The sequence below is a fragment of the Aplidium turbinatum genome, chromosome 13, assembly GCF_918807975.1.
Source record: "Aplidium turbinatum chromosome 13, kaAplTurb1.1, whole genome shotgun sequence".
Taxonomy (NCBI): domain Eukaryota; kingdom Metazoa; phylum Chordata; class Ascidiacea; order Aplousobranchia; family Polyclinidae; genus Aplidium; species Aplidium turbinatum.
Window position 1 is genome coordinate 19,889,293 of NC_137484.1, and position 26,472 is coordinate 19,915,764.

Consider the following 26,472-nt stretch of genomic DNA (forward strand, 5'->3'; position numbering starts at 1 on the left):
ATAGCTCACAAGCCGTCGCTGAAACGTCATCAAGCAATATAATCCCGTTGAAAATATAAGCATGAAAACCGAAATTGTCAAAAAAGAGGACATTTGAGCATTTTTTAGTGTCCTCGGAGGACAATTCATTTTTCTTGAAAAAAGAGGACGTATGGCAGCCCTACTAGTAGACCCGCCGTATGGTCGTCTCGTTGTCTCCCTGTCGGTATGGGAACTTATTTGTTTGTTTGTTTTGTTTTATCTTTATCCTGCATTGCGGGAAAGCAGACTTGAGCGCTATGCATCGGTGTACGTCTTCCGACGTACACCTGACCCACGCTGCAGCCGACTGCAATGTCTGCTTCCGGTTGTCTACTCTACTTATGACTTAAATTTGGTACTACCCATTACTGGGAAATCGATCACTGGTGATCAGAGGCAATTATCGTAAAGTTTCTTGCCCAGAGAAACAACAGCAAGTGCGGGTGGCGGGAGTCGAACATGCAGGCTCTCGACTGCGAGCCCAACGCGCTAACCACTCGGCCACTGCTGCCGACTGCTGCTGCCGACAAAACTTGTGTAACTTTTGCATTGTGTATAGTGCATATTTCAAACATGTACCTATGTTCCTGTTACTGACAAGTAAAACATTGATTGATTGACACAATCAAGTTTCATTTCGGCTAGCCTATGGCTATGTTTCGGCGCTGGTAGATTTCCAAAATAGTTCGAAATATTTTTTAGTCAAAGCCAAACAAAATTAACCATATTAAAAAGTGATTCAAAATAAAACGAAATTCATCATCAGAAAAACAGTTAGAAGCGAAATAAAGACAAAAGAAATTTTGGAAATATTTTCGAAATAGGCTACGCATTGTACTGTTAACACTCGTAAAGCTAACTCAGGGTGTTCCAAACCCTGGCACGCGGGCGCAATGCGGCCCGCGTGAAGCTTTTGTGCTGCCAGCGAATACTTTGTGCATGCCGGAATTATTAGTGCTAAATCCAAGGTTTAAAAATGCACCTACGTTTTAAAAATACATTACCTTCACCACAACCCTAAATAAGTCGCGCATAATCGGGTCAATAGGTAACTATGAGGGAACAATATCGGTTTGTGACGACACAAACGTGCGTTGATATTTTGCTTTTGTTGCTAGCACTTTCTCCGTTATGAAGCGATTAAAAAGCGACACACGGAACAGAATGGCCGATGAAACCCTGGATGCTTGCTTACGTCTGTCGACCACTGAATCGGTGGTCGACAGAGATCGACACTATATGCAAAAGCAAAAAACAATAAATTGTTTTGCTTTGCTAATTTGTTGACGTGTTATGTATCGTATCTTTTTTACTAGCTGAAAATCACTTTTTGAGTCGCAAGCAGAGATTAAAAACTTAGTGAGTTAGACGTGCAGCAAAGCATTAGGTCGATCAGAACAGCAAACTCAGTCCTTTCATTGCAACTGTATTTTGTCAGCGACAAGATTTGTTAATGTTCATAGCCTGCGAACAGTAAGAATGTAGCTAAAACAGATCGAAATCTATAGAAAAGAAGTTCAAAATTGCAACCTAATTAAGTTTTTATTTAACAACGTTTCTACTTTCAGCAAGGCCTTATCATTTCTCACTATGCGGCCCGTGAAGTTTTTCTCAGATCCTAATGTGGCCCTTCATGTTCGCAGTCTTGGACCACCCTGAGCTAACTAATTGATAAGCTAATCTTCGAAAGACATGGCGCAAGAAAACTCCCTAGATTTGATAATAATCCACTAAGTTATCTACTATTATTAAACTAAATCACTCTGTCTTCCAAGGTTCTTGAGCGTCTAGTCTTTAGTACTCTAGTTGTCTAGTACTTGTTCGGAAGTGGCACTTCATTGTAATATTCTTAAAATCTATCAATGGGTACAAGCGATTGTGATGCAATAGATCTATTTTTGTAAACTTGAAAATTGGAAAGTTGTGCCACTTGACTTGACCACTCAGTAGTCAGTACAGTGCAGCACAGCAATCTGCTTGTTCAGGAAAGGAACTCACTTAGCTGATGTGTGTTTCGTATGTGTAATATAAAGCACTTGTACTGTATACAATGTATAGTAGGATATATTATTGGGTGAAGAGGTCGTCGGAGTTAAACCTAGACTTATCGTTGTAAAATTGTTTTAGATTGTTACCTAAAATGATTTTTTGTGGTTTAGTTTAGGCTAACTGAAATGAAACATGCGTATGAAGTCCTGTTTCTACTGTGACTGCTGCAACATTCCAGCAGGCTACAGGGTTTCGAGGACATATTTTAGAATCACAATTGTAAAACGTATAAAGACCTTAAAAAACAACTTTAGCAACCAGTAGTTACTGAAAACAACATGTCAACAATCATTTCCTTCTAAACAGAGGTTCTATGAAAACCTAATTGTTTTCGTTAGGGTTAAACAAAAAATTGATTCCCCGAATAGCTGACATCTGCTAATGCTTGTGCTTACAGGATAATTAGGCTATCATACACACCCGCACTTTGCTGCTATAAAATCATCAGAAGATAGAGTGATTGACTATCACTTAAAAGCAAGAGATCTTCCTGGCCACTGTAATTTCTCTAGTGGTCTGGTTGTTAGCAGCAAGGCAGTCATGCGGTTACATGGGAGCAATGGTTGCCATGTTACAAACGAAGAAGAGCAAGGCATTAAAGACGGCATCTACGACAATGAAGAAATCCAGCCTCCACCTTTGCCGCCAAAGTTTGTTGGCAATACCAGCCAAAATGTCGATAACGATCGACAGACAGATGTCGGCCAATCGCCACTTTCTTGCCAAAGTTCTAGTTCAAGCATCCTTCAAAATGCCCAGAAACGTGACGAAAGTGACTGCGGTAGTGAAACAGCTTTAAGCATTGCAATATCAGATTATGATGATGAACAGACACATGAAATGGTTCAGGAAGAAAACATCCCATTGAGTCAAGAAGAGGAGTCGGAAGAAAATACAGATAGTAGTGACACTGAAGACGTTTCCCAAGCTTTATTGGAAGAGCACTATGATAATGTTGAGCCTGTCACTGATAGTTCTCTAAAAGAACTTCTTCCAGTAAATACACTTGGTAAAAATAAAACGGGAAAACTAAACGACGAAAACGTAACTGTTGTCTCTCATAAGTCTTCTGCCGAAGAAAACTGTTCATGGACTCACTTGCTAGAGCATAACAATCATGACCAACAAGCTCGAAAAGCTGTGCATACCTTTGGTTTCTCTCAACGTAAGCATCAACTTTGTATTATACTCACATTGCACTGTAATTACTCTAATCGACTTCATTGTGAAAATTGAGCTATTGTCTGTTTGTTTGGGGCACGAATAAGAGTTAATACTTTGGTGAAGTGTGAAAAATTTGTCGAAACAATCACTTTACCTCGTGTGAATAAGTGAATCAATATTTTTGATTGCTTGGTCAGTAGGTTGGTATTCATGTGATGTAGTTCTATTTTTTGTAGTTTGATTTTGTAGTTGTGTTATCTATTTTATAATTGAATGGCAGTGTCAAACACAATTTCTGCGTTTTATTGTAACATACTTTTAACGATGGGGTTTAACGCAAAGCTTATTGCGAACTGCTTGGTGGAATGACTGCAGTAGACAAAAGTTGTTTATATTTCATTCAAGAGTTTACTTATGTTCGAGAAAAGCCTGTTTTCAAGTATTTTTAAACGAGTTTAATGCCTTTCAATTTCATGCAAGTTGTGTTAATCCAAGTTCTTGTATTCGATTTGCATTTCAGCTTCCGAACGCTCCCCTGTCTTTGGTTACAAAAGATGGTTGCGACGATTAAGCCAACGACGTAGATTTGAACTTTTGGTTGCTCTTGGCTTGTTTTTGTGGTTGGCATTCTTCATCATATTGGCGATTATTATGAACGGTAAGTATTTTAATACAGATCTTTAATTTACATATTTTTATCGTGTATATGCGCTCGTTGTGAGTGTTATGTGATCACTAATCCACTATTTAAAACAATAACTGCTTTGCTCTTTCAATCACGTAGCCAACACACAATATTAACAGAAGCCTGCGTGACTGCTTATCTATTTGAAATCATGATCAGGCCTACTGTCTTTTATACCCAACGCATGTTTTAATAACTCAGAACTTTTAACCGTTTAAATTTGCTCCAATCATAAAATGATTGTTCAAAGACCCACTCCGAAGTGAAATCTGCTCCGGTAGCAGTATTACAGTTGGCTAAGCGCCCAACTTTTGTGTACGAAGAAGCCTCAAGATCAAGTGACGCTGGTTCGGCTCTTGGTAGCAACACATTTCAATGCCTGCTCTCCATTCTGCTGCACTTAGTTGATGGAAGAATTCGCAGACAACAACACTTCAATAAGTGGCACTTCATTCTACCAGTCTCGGTAACTGGGTCCAAGGCATTTCTCAGTCCAAGGATAAAGATTCAAACCAACCAGTATCCGGGTACGCCAAAAAAAAATATTTGCATCTACAGCCATGTTGAACAAGCTTACAAACCTACTTATTTTTAAAATAAATTTTATCGTTGTTGTGGTGATGATGCACGTTGAAGTGAAATCTTTTGATTGACAGGTTGGTCTTCTGACAATGGATCGTCTGTTGACAATTTTGTCAACCAGATGTCTACGAACAGTTTTCAGGATGACCTGAGCCGGTATTTGACTACTGGTGTCAATCGTCATTCATCAGATGACAGCGTTTTTGCCAAGAACGGCATTTCCACTGTACCAATTTCTGTCAGCGGTAAATTGGATCTGCAGAAATTTTAGAATTGTATCGTTTGTTAGACTTACGACTGTTTGAGACAAACAAAAATGGTTTTAAAATAATTTACTTCGTAGTCACCTTGAAAGAAAAACGAAGCGCACGAGAATTTCCCAAAGCAGAAAGGCAACGTAAAGTTTGAAATGGCTTTGTAGCGTTAAAGAATGTGCTCTCTAAAGAGTTTCTAACTTAATTAAGTTATAATTCAAGCTTGCAAGTGTTTAAAACAAGAACATTACGAAATTTTTTGAAACAAAACAAAAAACTAAATGTTGCAGTTTTAAATTGTTTTTGTAAAAATGAAATAAATCTGTTTCCTTTTAATCGCTTTTTATTAATATTTCTTTTCTTTTCATAATAAAATAAGTTTGTTTGGTTCTAATTACAATTTGTAACGTTCAGCCATTGACTTCCTAATGTTTGTACGATCATGCTTATGAGAAACATCGTTTACGAATGCATTGTATTTTGTTACTTTTTAGTTCATTTATTTGCATCAACATTTTTAGACGTTATCTTGAGCACAACAAGTATGTCTTTGCCAAAAAATGACACCTCTATTTCCAAAGAGCCAATCGAAAACACTGAGCTTTTACCTACCTCAGCTATGGGCAATAGCGGCAAGCTGAAAAGTACAACTTCAGTACCAACATACTCTCCTAGCCAGTCAGTTCAATCTACCCATGGACCATTACTACCAAAACAGATAACCTTACCTCAAGGTGATCCTAAGCGGTTGTTTTGACGTAGTCAAATTTTATCATCTTGTTTCAAGTAGAAATGCAAAGATTCAATTCCCTAAAGTGTGAAATATGCAGCCCTACGCCGACATGTTCCATATTTTCGATTTCAACTGTTTTTACATAATCATCTGTTAGTCGATATTTCTGAAACGTACAGTCATGCTTGTGCATGTCGATTGTGATCATATCGAGCAATACATAAAATCAGCAGAAAGGTTTTGAGATGTAGCCATGGAAAATTATACTTGCACTAACTCAAGTTTCAATTATGATTACAATTACACCGAAAATAAACTTTAATGCGTTTTGTACAACTGAATTCCGTTTATAAATAATCTAACTTTGCTTGCTAGAACAGCGAGTGAGATGCATGGAAATGGTTTGGTCCAAACTCATGGTAAAAATATTACCGTAGTTGATAGTGAGATGCTATGTGTTTGCTGATGACTCGCGTATGTTACTAGTTACATGTTTTATTAGCTGTTTGTAATGTTTTCATTTTCAGTTGCAGCTGCAAACGCCCAAGCAACCACGCTATCCGACGGCGCAAGTGAAAAAGCAATAGAAACTCAATCAGATCTTGTTTTGAACCAAATCCTTTACGAAACGCCACACCCGGTTACCTTCCCGGACTTGCTTCAAGGTACATTACCAAAAAAATAGTCCAAAATGACGCCAAGCTCATGTTTGGCAAACTAACTGTTCATCGCCAGTGCTAGTTGTAAACTAAATTGCGGCTGACGTCACAAATGCTAATACACGCCTTTCATCAACTTTCCTTGCCATTTCCTAATCCTCGTTTGTTTTCAAATCCACTAAAAGTCGGATTAAGAAGGAGTAAGATTGTAATTCTTCACTTTTATTTACATTTTACAGTATGGTCGCCGTTCCTGCAAAAACTCAATTTCGTTTATGCACAGTGAAACTCTTGAATACAAAATTCACAAGCTTATGATGAACAATTTAATCATAGAAGTAACAAAAGCGAAAGCATGAAATTTTCCCATCGAAAGTTTTCACAAATGCCCAGGAGCATAGTTTGACTGTGGATGTGGCGCTATATAAATATTGTTATTATTATTATTATTAATTGTGACACCAAAAAAAGAAACAAAATTACTCACAGTTGAACTAAAACTTGGAGCGACTTACATTTACTAAAGCTATTAGTTGAAAAGAAAAAAGCACAGAGTACTCACTAAATTGATGATTGATGAAAACTAATGTATTATAGAGCTTTTACTACACAAGTGTGGCTTTGTCAGCACATATCTGCAACAAATAAATTGATTAATTTGTTTTGTAGTGTTAGTTGTAACTTTGTGTAGTTTCACTTTTTTTAGAATTATAAAAAAATTAAAACGAAATTAGACAAAGTTACAACTAGTAATTTTTTAATTTGTGAATTTGTGTAATTTTGTTTTTTTGCATCACAATTGCTTTAGATTCGTTTATACAATTTTCGATGGAAGATTTTGCACACTCTCGCTTTTACTGTGATACTTTGCTTCATAAAAGGCTTAGGCTACCTTTTAAGGGGTAGATTGCTATTTTTGCTCATTGCCGTTTTGATTAACAATGTTAAATTTTAAGTTGTTAAACTGCAAACCGTACTTCTATTGCGTAATTTTTCTTAATAAGCTTGTTGATTAGCCCTTTTTAGGTCAGTTGCAGTTTTAAGTGGTACGAGCGAAGGGTTGCCAGGTGGCCTAAAATTCGGACAGAAAAACAACAAAAATATCGAAGTTATCAGAAGATTTAATGAAAAGTGTAGTAACAAAGTTTTGTTTTGAAATATTTTTGAAAAAAAAAACAATAAGTTGGCCAAATTCTGTAGTGTATACTATGTCAAACAGATAGAAAATGATTCGGACATTGATTTGTCCCAATGTTTAATTTCTTGTGATATCAGTGAAGTGCTGGACCTTATCTAAAACATTTATTATTAATTTGGCTTAAAATGTCCGAATTTCGGACTAATTTTGTCCTAGTTCCTCTTGGGTTATCTGGCAACCCTGCTGGGATTGCTGTCATTCAATAGCACTGAAAAAGAAAACAATCTAATTTTCAAAGCATTTGCTAAACATGAGCTGAGTGTCCACATATTGGGCTCTTTTTTATGTTGACTGGGCGTTCAAACCATTTTACTCCTTATATGCTTCAAGGTAATTCTTACAAATCTTGTTCTACATTTGACGTGATTTAAGAATGTATGCAATGCTGAAAAAGTTTTGATTGCTTACAAAATCACCGTTATCTCAATGTTTTGAACTGTCTTACCCCTCTTAAACATTCAGAGAATGAAATCATTGGAAATACTTTTGCAAGTGCATTGTCAAAAGTTTAGCACAAACCACTTTAAGATAAATGTAAGACAAAGTCCAAGTTTAAATTGTCATGTTACATATCATGTAACATATCACATAACATGATAATTTGGAGTTGGACTTTGTCTTGCATTCACCTTAATTGAATTAATGATATGATAATTGGACTTCGACTTTATCTTACATTTACATTGAATATAGAATTTCCAGGCATTGCACGCTTTGGATCCGTAATGGGGCTTCTCTGTAGCACTAGCTTGACTGGGCGTGCAGTTCTCTAATACGTTAAAATGCCTACCCCATATTTTTTATCACTTTAATTAAAATTGGATATCCATTGAGCACAAAATGCAACACCAAAAAAACAAATTCGATGTAAGTTTTTCAGCGTTTCTGCAAGTCTAAGTTTACGGTTTACGTGGTTCCTTGTTAGCTATGCTTTTTTGCATCCTTTTAACGTTGTGAGACCTTGAAACGATGTAAAAATTCCAAATCTAGCCAGTTGGGTAGACTCAATGCACTGGCCTCCTAGCGTACTGGTAACACTTTGAGTGGTTGTAGCCATGTTGAGAGTTTCATTTTTGTAAGTCGAATTGCTGTACTTTGTTAGAAGAGTTTGGTATTTTTTTGCGTTGAAGTGTCAGATCTTTAGATATGTTTGAAAGTGTGTTCGTGAAAGCGGTAGTGACGTTAAGCCTCTGAAAACTTTTGAAATTTCAACTATCACTGGTGACAGCAAGAGTTTGATCATAGAAAAATATTCAATTTTGAAACATTTTGTTTCGTCTGGACACAAACCTTCTTCGCTTGGTTTTCTTCACGTTTTTCAGTGAAGAAATTCATTTTGTTGTGAAATAAAAATAATTTCGTTAAGTTGTTAACTCGAAAGATAAACGAAACGTACGAGACTTTCCGAACGCGGAAATCACAATCCAATTTAAAGTTGGTGGCCTTTCAGAAATTAACGCAGCTTACCAAAGTTATTTTCAGAAATTAGCGCAGCTAACCAAACCTTATCTTTTCATCCCCGATGTTTCGATTAAGTATGGAACTCACCTTACCTTGCCAATCTTTCAGGCAGAGCAGTAGGCAGTGTGTGCAAAACAAAAATAGTTTGAAAAGTTTTGCTTTGGAAATTAGTTTTGACACTCTTTCCCGAATGACATTTCCTTGTGTTTAATTTTATTTTGTATAATTTTCGTATATCTTTTCATGGTGAAGATATTTTCGTAACATTTTGTCCAAAACCAACTTGAGTTTTGACATGTATTACTAGAAGTACATGCTTTTGATCTAATATCCGGGCAGATTTAACCGGCTTGCTGGGTTGCTCGAGATTCTTAGAATCAATTGCGCAGTCAGACAAGCCATGGTGTCAATCGGATTCGTTGCTACCTTGATTCTGCACAGCAACGACAAGAAGTTAAAAAAACTAAAGCCGTTCCATACTTACGTTAGGCAAAGAACTGCTTTTGTTAAGTATACAAGGTATTTCGTATACTGGTATGTTCGCGGCGTGCAGCGGTGTAGGCTTTATTGGTGAAGCTCACGTGTAGACTAGAAGTGTCTGTGAAGCGAAATTTGTTTTCTGTCTAGTCAGCAAAATCAAATCTTAGTTTGCTAGCTCGATTATCAGAAAAAAACGAGTAGTAGCGCGTTGGTAGTAGACCTATATGAACTTGTGTCACCTTGCGGTTTACCACGTGTGCTGGGTTGGCCATATTAAAACGAGTAGCTTAAACGACTTATCTTCAAAACTTATCAATCACCGCTCCTAGCCAGAAAACCAATGCATTTTTACATTGTTAATACATATTCATCTACAGTGTACTGTAGTCAGTAAAATTACTGAGTACTGCGCGCCGGTCTGGTGTCGTAGTTCTCACACCCACCAGATTCTCCATGCAGCACTCAAGAGACCACCACCTATAAAGCAGCGGCTGAAATCAAGACGCCCCTTTGTGCCTGCCGCACAACAACTACTTAAGAACGCAGAAGAACTTGGTTTAAGTGCGGCACACTGGACGAACCATATGTGGAACACGGAGTGGCAAAATCACACCTCCACGCTCCGTGACTTCATACCCGACGCCGATCCCCGTCCACCAGGGATGTCCCTCGCAAGGCTTGCGTGGGTCAGGCTTAACCGCCTGCGAACTGGCGTTGGCCGCTTTCGTTCGGAAATGCACAAGTGGGGCCTGGCTCCTTCATCAGAATGCGAGTGTGGTGCCACTGAACAGACTGCAGACCATGTCATCCATCACTGCCTAATCCACCGGCCTCCACACGGTGCGCATGGTCTGAGGGTCCTGGACGACGAGACTGCTGAGTGGCTGAAGATTTCCTGCCCTCCAATCTAGCCTGGAAAGATCGCTCATACGCCATCATCAGTAAAATCAGTATTGTACATTGCAAAATATGAGCATATAAACTCCATAATGTTTTCCATATAGATCATTTATGATTGTGTGATGACATCGATGCAAAGTTTTGACAACACTGTCTCTCCGATAAATAATTTGCGTCACGTTTCATTCTTCTACTTTTCATGTTCTTTATTCCATTTTGGTTCTCCTACGGTACCTCAGTTTTTGGTTGTGAGGCTATTCAAATAGAATTAGAAAGTTTAACTAACCATGATCTTGGTTGAAGCAGAAACGTGGCAAAGCTGCTTTTGTTAAAATGTTTCGCATATCACATGCTCATTGATCCATCACATATTTTTACGCTTTCATTTCGTCGAATTCACGTCGAAATTTAGTGGTTCTTTGTCACACTGCGACGTTGAATCTGCAAACATTGATCATTGTTAAAAAGGACTCGTTTGCTGGTTGGGATATACAGTGACACGTATTTTGTGAAAGGATTGAAGACTTGGATGTTTTTTTGATATCCGCGCTTTCTTCGCAGCGTCTCATAAATTTTATCATCAATAAAATTTGAGATACTGGATAGATGTGATGTCTTCATCTTTACAAGTTGTAAGATATTAACTTTATATAATTTATGCCTCAGCAACCTTCAAAAGGCAAAGAGAGAGCTTAAATACACAAAGACTGTTATTTGTGCTATGATGGTTGCCTCGTAGGTGGCTGTCAATGCCGACTATTTTTCGCTGTGGTCTAAGGTAAAAACTTTTTTTTTAACTTGCTTGTCTGCCTATGTGTGCCTTTCTACTGAAGTACTTTACGGATACTAAATCAGCTCTTAAAAACGAAATGTATCACTATTGCAATCGTGAAATTTGTTTTTCTGATAATGTGTTGCCTTTTTCAAACCATTTTTCAATGTTTGGGTTACATACAACGAGTCCAAAGTTTATGTATTCTGTAGGCTGGCTACTGTGTTTCGCAAAATGAGTTGATCTTTTCAAAGACAAATCAGTTGTGCAGTATGTAAAAATATTGTTTTTAGCATGAGTAGCAGTAGTGGGGGTATAGTTACGGGGTACGACTTTGTTCGAAAAACTTAACCTTGATGGATAACCTGACCATTATTTTCAAATTGTTACATTCGTGGCTTAAGCTACTAAAGACATACACGCCCTGTGTCGTTACCAGGCAACGCTAAGTCGTGTTGAAAAGCCAGCCAAGTTAAGTAAACAGGTTTTTTAATCTTCAACTGAAAGCGGGAAAATTTTGAAATGTTTGTTAAACGGTCTTTAAGTCATTGGTGGATTTGTCTTGTGTTTTCTCATACTATACAAGACAACGATTCGTAGACTTGTCCGCTACAGACTTTTTTTTACAGTGGATCACTCACTGAGTCACTGTCCATTGTAGTTCATACTTAAAGCTTTTTTAAGTAGTTATTTGTGGGGTATGTTATAGATTGGAATAGGTGAAAGACTTTAGACACGGAGTACTATATAATTTTTCGTTTAATTTGCCTTTATATTACAGCATTTTGAAAACATTTGCGACTGGATTGTGTTTTCAGCAAAAAATAGGTTGTTGCGATTAATCTTGGACATTTCAAAACTGTTCTGACAAAAATTGAGTTTTTTTTTTGTAAGGCATATGGAATTGGCAATCGTAATAGATGGCTAGAAATCAATATAAACCGAAACCCTTTTTCCTTGAGTCATCATTTGTAACCCTGCGAAAGAGAAAGGCTTTAAACGCGTGACCTTATCTTTCAACCAATCACGTCAATGACTTTGAAAATGACGTAATGGAGGAATCGGATGAGAATTCTCTAGTTTCTCTTAAGTATTTTTTATTTTTTGGTTAATCTGTTGCTTTCACTTTCTTGTATGTTGCTTTGACGTTGCTTGAAGTAGATGTTGCTCTCGCTCCGCGACAAAACATAATCGGCTCCTTCACTTTGCTATTCATAAAGGAAAGCCTTTTTTGTGAAACCTGATTATTACGTGCATTATTGGAGAACTATGCTTGAACTGGTAACTAGGGGCGTAAGCTGTATTATAAAAGGGGAGGGAAATTCGACTTACTGAACCCATGCTCCATACTTTAAACACGTAATTTTTCAACATTTAAATCTTTCTGTCCACAAGCCAAAACCTTTCAAATGTTAGTGGTGTATTGTGTTAGTAAAAGTACATCACTTTCAATCAATGTTTACTTTATATTTGAGATTTATCTCTAAGTTTTATCTCAAAAAACAACTGGTGGAAATGAGGTAAAGTGACAGGAGAATCAGGTAGCAAACTTGGTCCTTATAGCATTGCTCCAACGTCTGTACACTTTCGACTCAATAATGTAAAAGGAACCAAATTTTGTCAGCTGAATATAGACATGTAGAGCATTAAGATGATCTATCTACCAACGAAGTAAGTGAGAAGATTGAGAAATCTCTCGTTTATGAATATATCGCTTACCAAAAAAATATCATAGCTCATTTTTATCGTATATTTCAGACAAACATCCTCAATATTTGATTGGAATTGGAAGAGCCGATATTACCGGGCCACCAGCTGATGTTAACATGGTAAGTCAATCTATCTTTGTCATTGTTCGAAAGGCTTTTGCGCCGTTCCACACCCTAATGAAGGAATGTATTATTCATAAGGTATATCCTCTTGAGATCTCGGTAAACATTGCTGTCGCAGTACAAGATTTTGTGATAAACTTTGTGCTGTTGTGGTTCAACATGACTGTAGTCAATGCGATTTCATACCTCAAAAAAAAAAATACTTCCATTTGTTGGCTGCAAACCACTGACAGAAAGTCCACTAGCCATTGCCGCTGACTACAAAACTGTGTTCCGAAAGCTTGTGAAAAAGTGGGTAGAATAAATCCCCGGCAACAACCAAGGGCGTAGTCAGGGGGGGGGGGGCAATTTGCTCGTGCTCACTCAGATGTGCAAAACTACTTATTTGCCTCTCTCAAAAATTTTGTGCTGGCTACGCTTCTGGCAACTACACTTCAACAACTATCGGAAACTTTACCCCGTCAATCTCGATAATCGGTTTTTAATCGTTGGCATCATTCTAACAAGTGCCCTTGCAATTATAACTTGCAGATGGGATATGCGAATCCAAGCCAAATCAGTGGTGGCTTACATATGCGCCAGTACGCAAGGACGTTTATTATTGGACAGAAGAACACTCGCGTTGTCTTTGTGAACATTGATGCCTGCATGGGAAGTATGCTAGTGAAACTTGAGGTAACTTTCAACCTGAATCATGCATCTAGAAATCTTGCCTTGCATTTTTCATGTAGGAATTTATAGTGTAGGCCTATAGTTTGATTTCATTTAAAATCTTAGATAAGATTTAGCCAGTTAACTGTGATATTCGACCATGATTTCCTTTATACGAGAAGTCAAGTAGGCTACTGATCTTTAGCTGACTATTGGTGTTAATTTATCAGTTTTTTTTTTTTTTTTTTTATTTGCATGAAATTTATCACCAATCATCAAAAATTGTTTTGATGGACATTTTTATAATAATCAGGTTTAAGAATTTTCTAGTTTCCAAAACATGCTAAAGAATGCGAAGTGTTCTGTAAAATTTTTGTTTGTTTTATCTTCGAAGCCTCATCATCCTTGCAATGACAGGTATTAAAAAGATTGCATGCCACATATGGAGACTTGTACACCGCGAATAACGTCTGCATTAGTGGGACTCATACGCATTCTGCTCCTGCTGGTTAGTCGATTCTTGTTACAGCTTATAATTTAATCAATAATAACGGTATTGATTTTAGGTAAAATTAATAATTAAATTAAATTGATTGCTTTTTTCTTTCATTATAATAAATTTTCCAATACTTTAATCGAAGATGAGTATTGATTGCAAATTACAATGCAATAGCGATGTGATGTAATTTTGTAAGTAAAAGTTTCTGTGAATAATAAAATATACTTGAAGTACATGTAGCTCCAGTGCTCCACACAAAGCGAAAATTACATGACTTTTGACTCGTTTTTTTTTAAAGATAAAATAAATAAAAAATAGTCAAGAGTCATGTAATTTTCACTTTGTGTGTAGCTACATTTACTAAGTTACTGATCTTTTTTATTCTCTTGTATAATGAGCCAATCTTATAGATGTTTGCTGGTACATTACTTCATTTTCTTTGAATTTTAGAAACTTTCTTTGTTTGAAGGATTCCTTCAAGACGTCCTCTTTCAAGTTACATCCAAAGGATATGTGCCTGAGACGCTGAAGGCAATGGTGGATGGAATTGTTGAGGTTGGTCAGGAATGTTGTCAAATATTTTGCGTATGCGTCTATACCCAGACAGCTAATCCGTTATTTGTACATTAGTTCAACGTCTGCAGACGTTAAATCAATGTAAAAAAGACGGAGAAGATTTTTTAAACTCAAGATTTTGTAAAAAAAAGTTTTTGAAAAATTACAACTTATACAAGTTAGTTGTGAAGTCCCAGAGATTTTTGAAGACCCTCAGCTGAGTGTTAATTTAATATTTTAGAGCATCCGAGTTGCCCATGGCAACGTTGCTCCTGGATCCATTCTTATAAACAAAGGAGAGCTATTGGAGTCAAATATTAACAGAAGTCCGACCGCTTATATCAACAATCCTGAGCATGAAAGAAAGAAGTGAGAATGTTTACCACCTTTTTATATTATAATTTTAATGGTGGGCAACCCTTTTTATCTGACGCAAACTAAATCAAGGTAAGCAAACGAGGGCGCAACATAGAATGAAGCATGAAATATGACCGGCTACTTTTGGAAAGTTGGTGGAACTTTAAGATTTTCTTCAAGTCAATCAATCAAGTTTTTCCGAGTTGTGCATGAAACCTGTAGATAACTTGCGAGAGGTGTTGATGTAAAACTTTTTCTTCCATTTTCACAAATCACAAGAGAAATTACTCCGGATTCAAATTTGTAAACGTTTTTTTTTATGTTGAAAGAACTTTAAGGATTTGTTTTGATGCATTTCTTTCCAGATACAAGTACAATGTGGACAAGGATATGATTTTACTCAAGTTTCTTGATTCCAACGGAAAAGGTTTGTGACATAACATAAGCTCGGTTGGAAAATGCAATTCTGGTTTTGGTCAGTCACTAAAACTGTGACTTGTTTGTTTGGTCAAACTGACTCCGACTCAAATCTTTAAGAAACGACTCTAGACCTGCCGATCGTACTTTTTCGCTGTTTCTTGTTCACGTTATGAAAAAAAAACAGAAAAAAAAACAGGCTGTACAGTAGTGTACAGTGTACAGATTTTTATCCACCGATTTTATATTTATCTTGTCTTAACTTTTAGTCTGGTTGCTATACCTTTCCTTTGTTTGGTACTGAAGAGTTTAATTTAAAATATATGACGTCACAGGAATTGGAATGCTCAATTGGTTCCCTGTTCATTGTACGAGCATGAACAACACCAACTCTTTGATCAGCGGCGACAATAAAGGTGCTCAATATGAAAAGTATAGTCGTCTAATTTGATCACGTGTGAAATTTATATGCACCCAGCCAGCAAATCAATATTTTTTACGATAACTCTGCACCAATCAATGTAAAAGAGGACTAGTGACGACTGGAAATTTAAAATGAGTTAGATTTGATGTTAGATTTTCTTCTGTCTTGCCAACCAGTCCTGTTTTGTATTGCTTCCACGTCTGCAGGCATTGAAACAATGTAAAAAAGGAACTGATTTGCTGGCTGGATTGTTGATTTAGTTTAGACGCCTTCAAGCAATTAATGTCGCGATAGCAATTGTTTAAATCTGCTAAAAATGATTACCCACTTGAGAATCGAACTCACTGCCTACGTTGTTGGTTAGCTCAGTGGTTACGCGCCTGGCTCAAGATCACGCTGCGCTGGTTCGACTCTCATGGTTTGCGCTTGAGCAACGCATTTCAGGACTGCTCTTCATCCAGCGGCACCCAGTGAATGGAAAATTCTCCGGCAACAACACTTCAACAATCGGAAAACTTCACTCTGCCAATCTCGGTAACCGGCCTGCGTCAAGAGCTTCCAAAAGTATGCGAAGCTACCAGGAATAACTCATCAAGGCTTTATCAGTCCGAGGATAAAGATTCAAAAACCAACCAACTTAAAGCAACAGAATTTCAAATCATTTTTTCTTTTGTGTGAAATCACAAATAGACATCAAGGTCACCCAATTGTCTTGCAGGATATGCTGAGTTGCTATTTGAACAAGCCATGGAACCAGACACACTTTTCGGAGAAAGCAAGTTCGTAGCCGCCTTTGCTCAAAGCAACGAGGGTGACGTATCTCCCAACACCAGAGGCGCTCGTTGTATTGATACAGGCAAGCAATGACTTTCGCACGTTAAACCGTTATTTTATTTTATTTAAAGTTCTATTATGAATTAACATAAACGGACCATGGCCAATGCGGAATCTTCAATCATTCATCAACAGATGATTAATGTTAAACAGATTTCTTAGTCAGTGAAGTCAGTTTGAACCCTTACTGTGACGTATATTTTATCGATTGCTAAAATCCCTTGTGACGTTTTTAATGCATTAACATTGGCGAGATAGTTGGCAGACGATTTACCATTTTTATGGAATCGTCTTGAATCACAGGTTTGCCATGCGACAGCAATAGCAGCACATGTGATGGAGACGTCAAGAACTGTGTTGCCAGTGGGCCTGGCAAAGACATGTTTGAAAGTACTAAGATCATTGGAAACAACCAGTTTGAAAAAGCAATGGTAAAGACAGCGAATATTTTAATTAGTCCTAAGTTATATTTCCCAAATTGAAGATAATGATGAATCGCTTTTCGTGGTTGTGAAAATATCGATTTACTTTGACACATTTTGTCAATATAACGGCTGAAATTCATTTGTTTTTACTCTCGCAGGAATTGTACAAAGACGCTCGTATTGTTCTGTCTGGCCCGGTAGAAGCTGTCAATCAATATGTTGACATGTCCAATCAAAAAGTTTCTATAAACTCCACCCACTGGGGCCGAACTTGCAAGCCAGCTATGGGGTTCAGCTTTGCTGCTGGGACCACTGACGGTCCAGGGGCTTTTGATTTTAAGCAAGGTTAGAGGTAGCAGTTACTCTTTACTTAAAATCGCCTGGTTTGACACTTGATACATCAATCAAAGTGTTTGAGTACAGAAATGGACCATTAAAAACAGTTTTAATTAAGCTTACAAAACGTATATGCTATGGTGTGAAATATTTGGTTGCCACATGCAGGTTTTTTTTAAGGTTTGGTTTGGGTGACCGCTAAGTAGTTTTAAGAGACCGCAAGTGTTTCATTTAAATACCAAAAAATAGCCATATTTGCTTAAGACATAGCGAGAAACAACCATTACTTTTCTACTGTAGTTGCAACTCCAAATTTTGGGAAACTGCTGGAGAAATTTAGGGGACCGTTTCGGTCCCCCAAAACACCTTAAAAAAAACACTGGGCCCACATGAGCTTTATCGCCACTAAAGCGTTTAGGCCTAAGTAACTGTTTTGACAAAAACTGAACGACTCGGTCGCGTACATGAAATACGGTAACCCTGCTTGTGTACACTCAAATACAATGAGTTCCAACAAATAATGCATGTTATCTTCACCAAAAAAAGGTGACAGAACTGGAAATATGTTCTGGAGGACTGTACGCAACTTCCTTCATTCCCCGTCGGAGGAACTGACACGATGTCATTCACCCAAACCCATTCTTCTTGGCACTGGAGAGGTATTTATTTAATGTTTTTAGGAGCGATTTTTATTCACATTGTTGTTGAAATCGTTGATTCTCAACCGGTGTTCCGCGAACGATCGTCAGTTGTTCCGCAAGAAATTGGTTAGTTTAACTAGTGTTCAATGGAACACGGTCGAAAATCAAAACAACAAAACCTTCGCGTTTGTCTTATATCAACTCTGTGCTCATTCAAACAGGCCCATTTATCGCACTGAGAAAATCTGAAAGTGAATAAATTTTTGTTTATTTTATTGCATCATTATAACATTTTGTTCAGTGTTCCGCAAGATTATTTTGATACATGAAGTGTTCCATGGCTCAGAAAAGGTTGAAAATTAATGGTTGAATTACTATTGAAAAACTGTTATCATCACTGGTGGCCTAAAGTTAAGGGGTGTCGAACAAGTAAAACTTAGTTTATTGATTTTAAACTAAACTTCACTTTATTGGTTACATGGCAATGGGTTTCAACGTAGGCCACAGTAGAAAGCGATAGTTCATATCGTTGAAAATTCTTTGTTAGGTTCTTTGCTTCACACAGATAGTTTTTTGCAGTTTTACCATTATTCCTATCACTTACTGTATAAACAAAATTTTTGCTCAGATGAAATTTCCTTACCAGTGGCAACCCACCGTGGTTGACACACAAATATTTCGGATCGGAAACTTCATCGTTAATGCAGTTCCTGGGGAATTTACCACCATGTCCGGCAGAAGACTTAGAGACGCTGTGTTAGAGGTTACGATTTGCTCTTGGTATTTGTGTTAATGGCATTACTTTTGTAGATATATATATGACGTTTTGCGGCGCTTTATTAACAGAGAAGACATTTTACAAGTGAAAAAAAAACTGCAAGATTTGATACTTTCCTCAGCCTTAGGGCAAAAACTATATTGTACTCCTAGCATCTACTTACGTTTTGCCTAGGATTACCAAAGATAAGACCTAACTTGTCACATTTTGCAGAGTGCTGTCAAACATAGTCTGATTGAATATTTCTAAAAATTGATAATCGTACTCATCATGCTAAAACTTACCAAAATGCACTTTTTTTTATCCAAAATGTAATTTTTAGAAAGTTTTTATCAGACTTTTAGCAGGTTCTGTGAAAAGGTAAAGGTGGTCCCATACTTGATTCAAGTGTCGGATATGAAATGATAAGGTTCTCATTGTACTAAGCCTTTGCCCTTTGGCACTAAGGGGAGTAGTTTCTATGTGGCCGTGGCCAGTTTCTATCGGGCTGCCTTTCCTTCAGCGATTATGCCCACCCAATTTATTACACCCTGATGGGTAGAGGTGAGCGGTGTTTTCAACAACCAGCTGAAGTCGGTAGTCAAACCAGGTTTGCATAATTGTAAAGCCAACGCTTTATCCATTGCGCCATCCCACCGCCGTAGTTCTGTAGGGTCTGCAATATATAACAAGTCAAACCATATTTCCAGGTAGCCATGGTTTGACCAATCACAGTTTGTCAAAACCATGACGTAAGCGTGTCCTTTTTTAATGGATTTGTAAAATTTTTGTTCAAGTTTTCTGCTTCCACGTTGTTCGATTTGTAATCTCTCGTCATCTCGCAGGTTTTTCAGAAAAAATTTCCGACGGACAAATTCGAAAGTGTCGTAGCTGGACTGTCGAACACGTACGCAGACTACATTGCTACCTACGAAGAATACCAAGTAACTCAGACTGCAAATCAGTCGCTTTTTACATTGATCTCCTGTATGGAAAGCTGCCAAGCACAAACTAGAGTGAATACAAATAAAAGAGTTGCAGATGAAAGACACGGCCACAAATTCCTTTTTCTGTGATAAATTACAATGCAAATTCAAATTAAATTACACCTTTGATTGCTGGATTGAACATACATTGAACCGCCTTGGATTGAACATGCATTGAATGAACTGCCTTGTAACAGGCATTTAGGTGAAGAACCAATAAAACAACAAAGCCATTCATAAGCCTAATTAATACAGTTGATCGACAACAAAGTATCTGGGTTGATTAGCATTGCTAAACCTTGTCATTTAATCGGGTAACTCACTTGCCAGTCATTACGTTTTCAATCTGATAAGGACACAACAATGTGTTGAAAACATTTGAAACACGTAAAACCGTGCGCTAACTAAACGTTTATTGACGTTACTAATTTTTATACGTTTGAAATCATTTATTTATAACACAAAAATACCTTTGTACAAATTTATAGTTTATGCAATGGTATCTTTTTGAAGTGTCGGTTTTGAAAAAGATTGAGTTGTCTGTCAAAAACTTAATACCAACTTCTTTTCGAACTGCCAGGTGCAAAGATACGAAGGTGCTTCCACGATACACGGCCCATATACCTTAGCAGCCTATGTGCAACAATTCAAACGGTTGGCCACCTGCTTAGTTGAGGTGAGTCTTGAACTAGAGGAGCCTGCCACATAACATGAAGACAATTCCTGCTATATAAGCATCGCGTCCGCTATCAATAGTTAAAGTGGACGCTGGACAACAAAGCAGAGCCCGCTGCATAGTTGGTGAATGCTCTTGCATGACGGTCGAAATGGCGCCGGTTCGACACCGCTCAAGAGCGCGCGGTTGTGTTTTTTACAAGACGTTAATGACTTGCTTGAAGAAAAATGGCTTGTTCACCTAATCTAAATCTTAAATACGACGACAAAGAAGAGGTGTATAAGCAGTTATTAAAACAGTAATAAGGTATATGTGGTAATTCCTCCACTGAAACACAAAATTTCTTACTGTCGAAAACCTTCTTCGGTAATTTGGTTATCAACAAACGAAAACGCCTAAAAATGTTTTATTCAAAAGCGGTTTTGTCTCACGTCGCTTTTTAGTATGTTGCTTTAATACGTCACAGTATTACCCTTTTTTTCAGCTTGTCATCATTTGCAATATTTTTATTAGAAAACGCGTCTTTCCGGCGGCGCTGAGGCTCACAATTTAAAGGATAAGTTACGCTCATTCGTGCCTGGTGTAGTGGCAGATGGCACGCCATTTGGGTATTCATTTGGTGATGTCCTTAAGGAAGTCAAGGACACTTACAATGTGGTGAGTTAATTAGCTGACCTCTTTACTTCCGTCATTCCTGGTTACACCTCTTAAAAGCTTTTCCGCGTTCATTTTTTATTCCTAGATTTCTGGATATTTCCTAATTCTTTAATTAACGGAACTTTTTACTTGGGCTATTGCTGGTTAGACAAAATAAAACTATTCCGTTCAATACCCACTTTTTATTGTTCTGGATTTCTGTGTGTTTTCCTATCATGTTGTCGGTTGTAGCTTCACCAAGCAATGCCTTCAAGCGGACTATCCCGAGAGTATGTACAACAAGATTTTTCTTGGTTGATAATTCTTTGTCGGCAGTTGCGTAGCCGAGTGGTGAGAACGTCTGCTTGACGTTCGAAAGGACGTGGGTTCGACACCGCTCCAGAGCACGTGGCTGTGTTTTGCCAAAAAGCATGCCAAAATAAAGGGAGCAGCTTACTGAAGCTATATGTCCCTTCGCTGTCTGTTGTATCGCATCTGTGATCGCATGTTGTCACAATAACCGTAAAATAAAACCTGATTATTGTTTATGTTCAGGGAGACATTGCGTCTGCCCAATTCGTCTCTGGAAACCCAAGGAATAGCCCGACGGTAAATTTGTCGTTTGTATCTGAATTATTATTTCATATCGTTATGTACTGTTTATACATTATTTATAATGTTTAATATTAAATACTAGTAATTATACTACAAAAAGTACTCAATGGCAAGCGAAAAAGCCAAGCATATTATATCATATACACTTTTGAACTAAAAACCTTAACAGGCTATTTTTCCTTTATTTAAATCATCAGAAGGTTCATATTCAAATAGAATCCTTGATATTACTTGTTGTTGCATTGTTGGTTAACTCAGCGATTTGTTCAGATGAACATGACTTTCTTGACTGTAGAGCGAGACGCAGGAAATGGGACATGGCAAGTTGTCCATACGGACGCTTCATGGGAGACGAGGTACCTATGATGGTCATAAATTTCTAGAGACTACACCGTGTTGCGAATATATACAACACATTAAATTAAGGTAGCTTTGGGAAGGCTAATGTTTAACGATGAGCCGTTGTTTCTACCCAAGGATGCCAAGCCCTAGTTTAAAGCAAGATATTTCAAATAATCTTTTTTCAAATAAGTTGAAATACTTTTTGGCGTGCCTAAAGGTGCAAAGGTTAACTTTTTTACTTTCCCATCTAAATCTTCAACACTTGGCATCAGCCGGGATGCAACAAAAACACATATTCTTCACCAAGAAAATGAAATATCTTCTGACAGGTGTCAAACCCACAACAATGCTTGATATGATATCGATTTTTAGCTGTTTATGATTGAACTGACTTGTGTGAAAATAAATTCGTTTGTATTTGCTTTACCATCTTGTTTTTAATTTAATGCCGTAAGCTTCATATTGCGCTCAATTGTTCCAGATACATCTGGGAGCGCACATCCACTCTAGGCAGCTTGCGTGGAATCAGCGAAGTGACGGTCGATTGGGATATCTCTCCATCGACACCTAGCGGTCGCTATCAGATCAAACACTTCGGCCACTATAAGTATTTTTGGAATCGCAAAATCTATGCGTACAGTGGGATTTCCAAAACGTTTCATGTTTTAAGAAAGAATCGAAGAATTTAATGATAAATTTACTTCATGGGAACCACTGAAATGTAGCTTTGTTTGAAACTTATTTCCGCAACCTCTCGTCTTACTTTTGACAAAATTGTTTCTCATACGAAAAATTTTTATTATTCGGGTAAAGAACGCAGAATAATATTATTTTTGTACTGGCCGTCGTATTACTAAAATTTACTGTTGCTGCTTCAAAAGAATTATTGCGTCATTTTGACAAGCAATTCTGAGCCATGAAAAGATACGCTGTTGCAATGTGTTCAATGGTTGTGTGCCCTAAGAGCTAAACAAAAGTGCTTGCTTTGATCACACTGTTTCTCGTGAAGTTTGTACCGAAACGTTTTGCTGAATGTGTAATTGTTTAAGTATTAGTCTTGTGGTTGACATATCTGGACAGAAAAATTCGTCATTTTTACATTGATTCAACGTCTGAAGGCGATCAATGTAAAAATGACGGATTTTGTCGTCTGGGATGGTGGTGTTCTGTCCCCAATTTTATTTAATTGTGTGCGCAGCTTTGTCATATATACTGTGTAGTTGTGACAGCGTATGTATGTTGACGAATTGCTATTTTCTATTTCTCTGAGTGTAATTTAAAATGCAGCTTGTGAACGTCTCTAATGCTTATTCGCATAAAGCCATTTTCTTGTCTCTTCCTTCAACCGAACTAAAGAAAGGCCTGCTCCAGTTAGCATACAACGGCCTGTCCTACTCTACATTCATTCGTAAGACTGGTGCGTCACCCCATTTAAGGTGGGTTTTGAGAAGCACCTCTTGTCCAGTGTGGGATGAACAGGAGGCGCTATAGCTGCTAAATACCGACATCTTTTTATCTTTATTGCTGAAGGCTCAGTGCATACATTCCCAGACAACAAATCAGTCGTTTTTTCAACGTCTATAGACGTTTAATCAATGTAAAAAACGACATTTGTTGTATGGGGTGGTTGCCATATCTTAATTTCCTTAATTTAGTGAAAGTGAAAACATTTTTCTTACCACACGGTTTACCTTGAATCATACGTATGAACCCATGAGACTTTTTTCAGTGGACGACTCTTGAAGCCAATGAAGACGAAAGTTGGACGGCTTTGTTAAATTTTGCTGCAACTGATTTACTTTAAATTTATTTGACCTGTTGCAATATTTAAACATGAACAAGTGCTGTTTGTATTCATCTTGTATTTCAATGATAATTATTTTTCAAGTGATCATTATTGCTTCTTACGCTGTATTAATGTCATCTCAATGCAGTGGTCAGTCTTATCATTATTTCCCGGTCAGCAAAATCTGTCATTTTGACATTGATTTAACGTATGCAGACGTAAGAATCAATGCAAAACATGACGGATTTTGCTGTCTGGGTTGCTACATGTGTCATGGAACAAATTTTCATTTTGAATATTTACTTTCCCAGAATTCCCACTGTGTATTTTGTTGCGTATTTCGCATTCTACTTCACCCAACCTTCTGCAATTCAGTAATTTTTTACATTGAAATATGACGCTTGTTCAAGTTATTGTTCAATATTATTGTATAGCTTATAATGCAAATGTCAAAACTACTGTTTCAAATTATCTTCCCACACAGCAAAATTCGACATTTTTACATTGATTCAACGTCTGCAGACGTACCTTGTAAAGTCTTCTATGTTTTGCATTTATGTAGAGCAGGGGTTTTCAACCTTTTTTGCACCGCAACCCACTCAAAGCAATCATCGTAGCCCCGTGACCCCCTATAAACATATTGAACAAAACGTATTTAATGGAAAGTTTAACCAAATTTGATTCAGGACGACATTCAGTTTTGTCTCGTTTCGATGTTGCTTTGTTATTACAGCTTTTTACATTTTCCCCATTTATTATTTCCATATCCTATCAAGCTTGGCTACATTATAGGAGAAAAAATAATAAAAATAAGCTACATTTTCACTGGTTGAATTTATTGCAATTTCTTATGGGTTGTGCAGTGTGCACCTGCCTGGGAACAATCAGCCAATGCAAGCAAAGTTGATGTTCAGTTGCGTACCACAATGCGTCTGATTGCTGGAACACTGAAACGTGCCCACACAGTGGTTAGCAACAATGTGCAATAGCCTATTCCTCCACCACACATCCGAAGACTGGCAAAAATTTCGAACTTGCACCAACAAATTCTCAACTCAGTAGAAAATCTTTCAGTAGTTTAACAAATACACCAAGCACCAAAAACCTCGCAACTTGAATCAAGATACCCCTTTCTACAAAACCGACCCATCTCCAATTAATATTATAACGGAGTGACAGGACTTCTGCAATAACAAAATCCCTCCTGGTGGAGACTTAATCACGGACTCACCAAAAGCTCTCCTAGGATTTGATGCGGCTACCAGATAATTATGGTCCTTTGCAAAGCGCATAAGAACAAAACAAATGACAACCTTTACCCATTGGGTATGATAACTCAATCACACTACCCAAGATACAACGCCTCAAATCAGTGTACAGATCATCTCATATTGGAGTGTCCAATAACCAAGCTTTAAGGAGGATACTTCACAGCCTACCAATGCGACAATGTCCTCATGGATTGGCTAAATGAAAGCTGCTTGACCCACCGAAAAACGATTTGCGACCCCCAGGTTGAAAACCCCTGATTTAGAGTGTTTGTGCTGTTTTCTGCTTGATACTGAGCGTAGAGTTTTAACTATTTCGCATTCATTGTGGACTGCAATGTTGTGCCAGGGAATGTGTAATGTGTCTAATAAACGTCACCCAGGCAAAATATATTGGTTTTTTTATTAGTTTTCTCCAGTCCACAAACCAGTTGAAGTCCATTTTTTTGGATGGATGTGTACTGTATAATCCAGTGCTAAAGGTAAGTGGCCATTATGATAGCGCGAGAGATGACCAATTATTATTTTTATTACTGATTTGCATCCGACATAGCTGTCCAGTGTCCATATCTAGAACAACGAAATAATACAAACTGCAAATGCATAAAGATCACGAAGAATCACTTTTGATGTGGTCAGTTTAAGGCGAGATTCACACCGAACATACAAAACTGCCTTCAGCATACAAAAACGTCACACAAAAAATGGCGCATGTCTGTTTCCTTTTACCATTTAGCCTACATCAGAAATACAATTTTCAAAAAGTTGCCAACTCTTTAGCTAGTTAATGGCTACTTAGAGACAAGGCCTAAGTTGTTACATTCTGCAGACTATTCCGGAATTTGTCAACTTTTGGTAATTGTCTGAATGAAATTTTCTAAAAGTAATATCTTATATTCTTTTTTACTGTCTTCCCTTCCCAAGGTGACAAATTGGGATTTAACATCACCAGGCTTTAAAAAAAAAAGCACAATTTGATTCAGAAAAGTTTAGTCCTACTGTTAGCCGGTTAAACGTTTTTTAACTTACTTTTTTTCATGTCTAATGCTTTCTCTAAGCAACAAAAAGCTTTTTTAACATTACGAGTTAGCAAAAAGTACAAAAAAATTAGAAATTTTTAGGCAGACAGTTTCAGTAGCAGTAGTCAAACTGCGACATATCAGGCCGCACCTCCTAGTAGCCACAGATCAGCTTATTAGTTTTGCAAAAGAAAAACAACTTCAAATTCTTGGACACTTTCTTAAAAAGTACAACTGGAATACCTCTCACAGGCAAACTTGAAGGCAGACAAAGAAAAACCTACTTAAACCAACCCAACAAAAGAACCAGCATAAATTTGATACACACAGCAAAACACCGAGAATCTTAGAAACTTTTCATACAAGAGCAAGTCAACGTTTGAAATCAAGTACTATACGACAATGAAAAAAGAAAATAAGTTTGACATATAAAACTATGTTGTGATAGCAGCAGATTT

At 37.4% G+C, this 26,472-nt stretch overlaps 1 protein-coding gene across 1 annotated transcript; it reads left to right on the top strand.

Annotated features, from left to right (window-relative positions):
- The first annotated feature begins 2,391 nt into the window (after window positions 1-2,391).
- Window positions 2,392-25,374, top strand: LOC145782204 (neutral ceramidase-like). Its single transcript, XM_082593975.1, has 23 exons — window positions 2,392-3,235; window positions 3,755-3,892; window positions 4,576-4,746; window positions 5,277-5,489; window positions 6,016-6,153; window positions 12,717-12,787; window positions 13,322-13,465; window positions 13,859-13,949; window positions 14,410-14,495; window positions 14,737-14,864; window positions 15,218-15,279; window positions 15,605-15,685; window positions 16,412-16,549; window positions 16,831-16,958; window positions 17,111-17,297; window positions 17,835-17,947; window positions 18,558-18,692; window positions 19,532-19,630; window positions 20,253-20,348; window positions 20,862-21,005; window positions 21,540-21,593; window positions 21,870-21,955; window positions 22,423-25,374. Exons 1-23 carry the CDS (start codon window positions 2,611-2,613, stop codon window positions 22,628-22,630), a joined length of 3,336 nt encoding a protein of 1,111 aa, XP_082450101.1. The 5' UTR covers window positions 2,392-2,610; the 3' UTR covers window positions 22,631-25,374.
- Window positions 25,375-26,472: the final 1,098 nt, after the last annotated feature.

Excerpts from the sequence above, each read along its gene's own strand:
- LOC145782204 (XM_082593975.1), top strand. The coding sequence starts at position 2,611 with ATGCGGTTACATGGGAGCAATGGTTGCCATGTTACAAACGAAGAAGAG. Across the intron at positions 3,893-4,575 it reads ATTGGCGATTATTATGAACG|GTTGGTCTTCTGACAATGGA; the intron begins GTAAGTATTTTA and ends TTTGATTGACAG. Across the intron at positions 15,280-15,604 it reads TCTTGATTCCAACGGAAAAG|GAATTGGAATGCTCAATTGG; the intron begins GTTTGTGACATA and ends ATGACGTCACAG.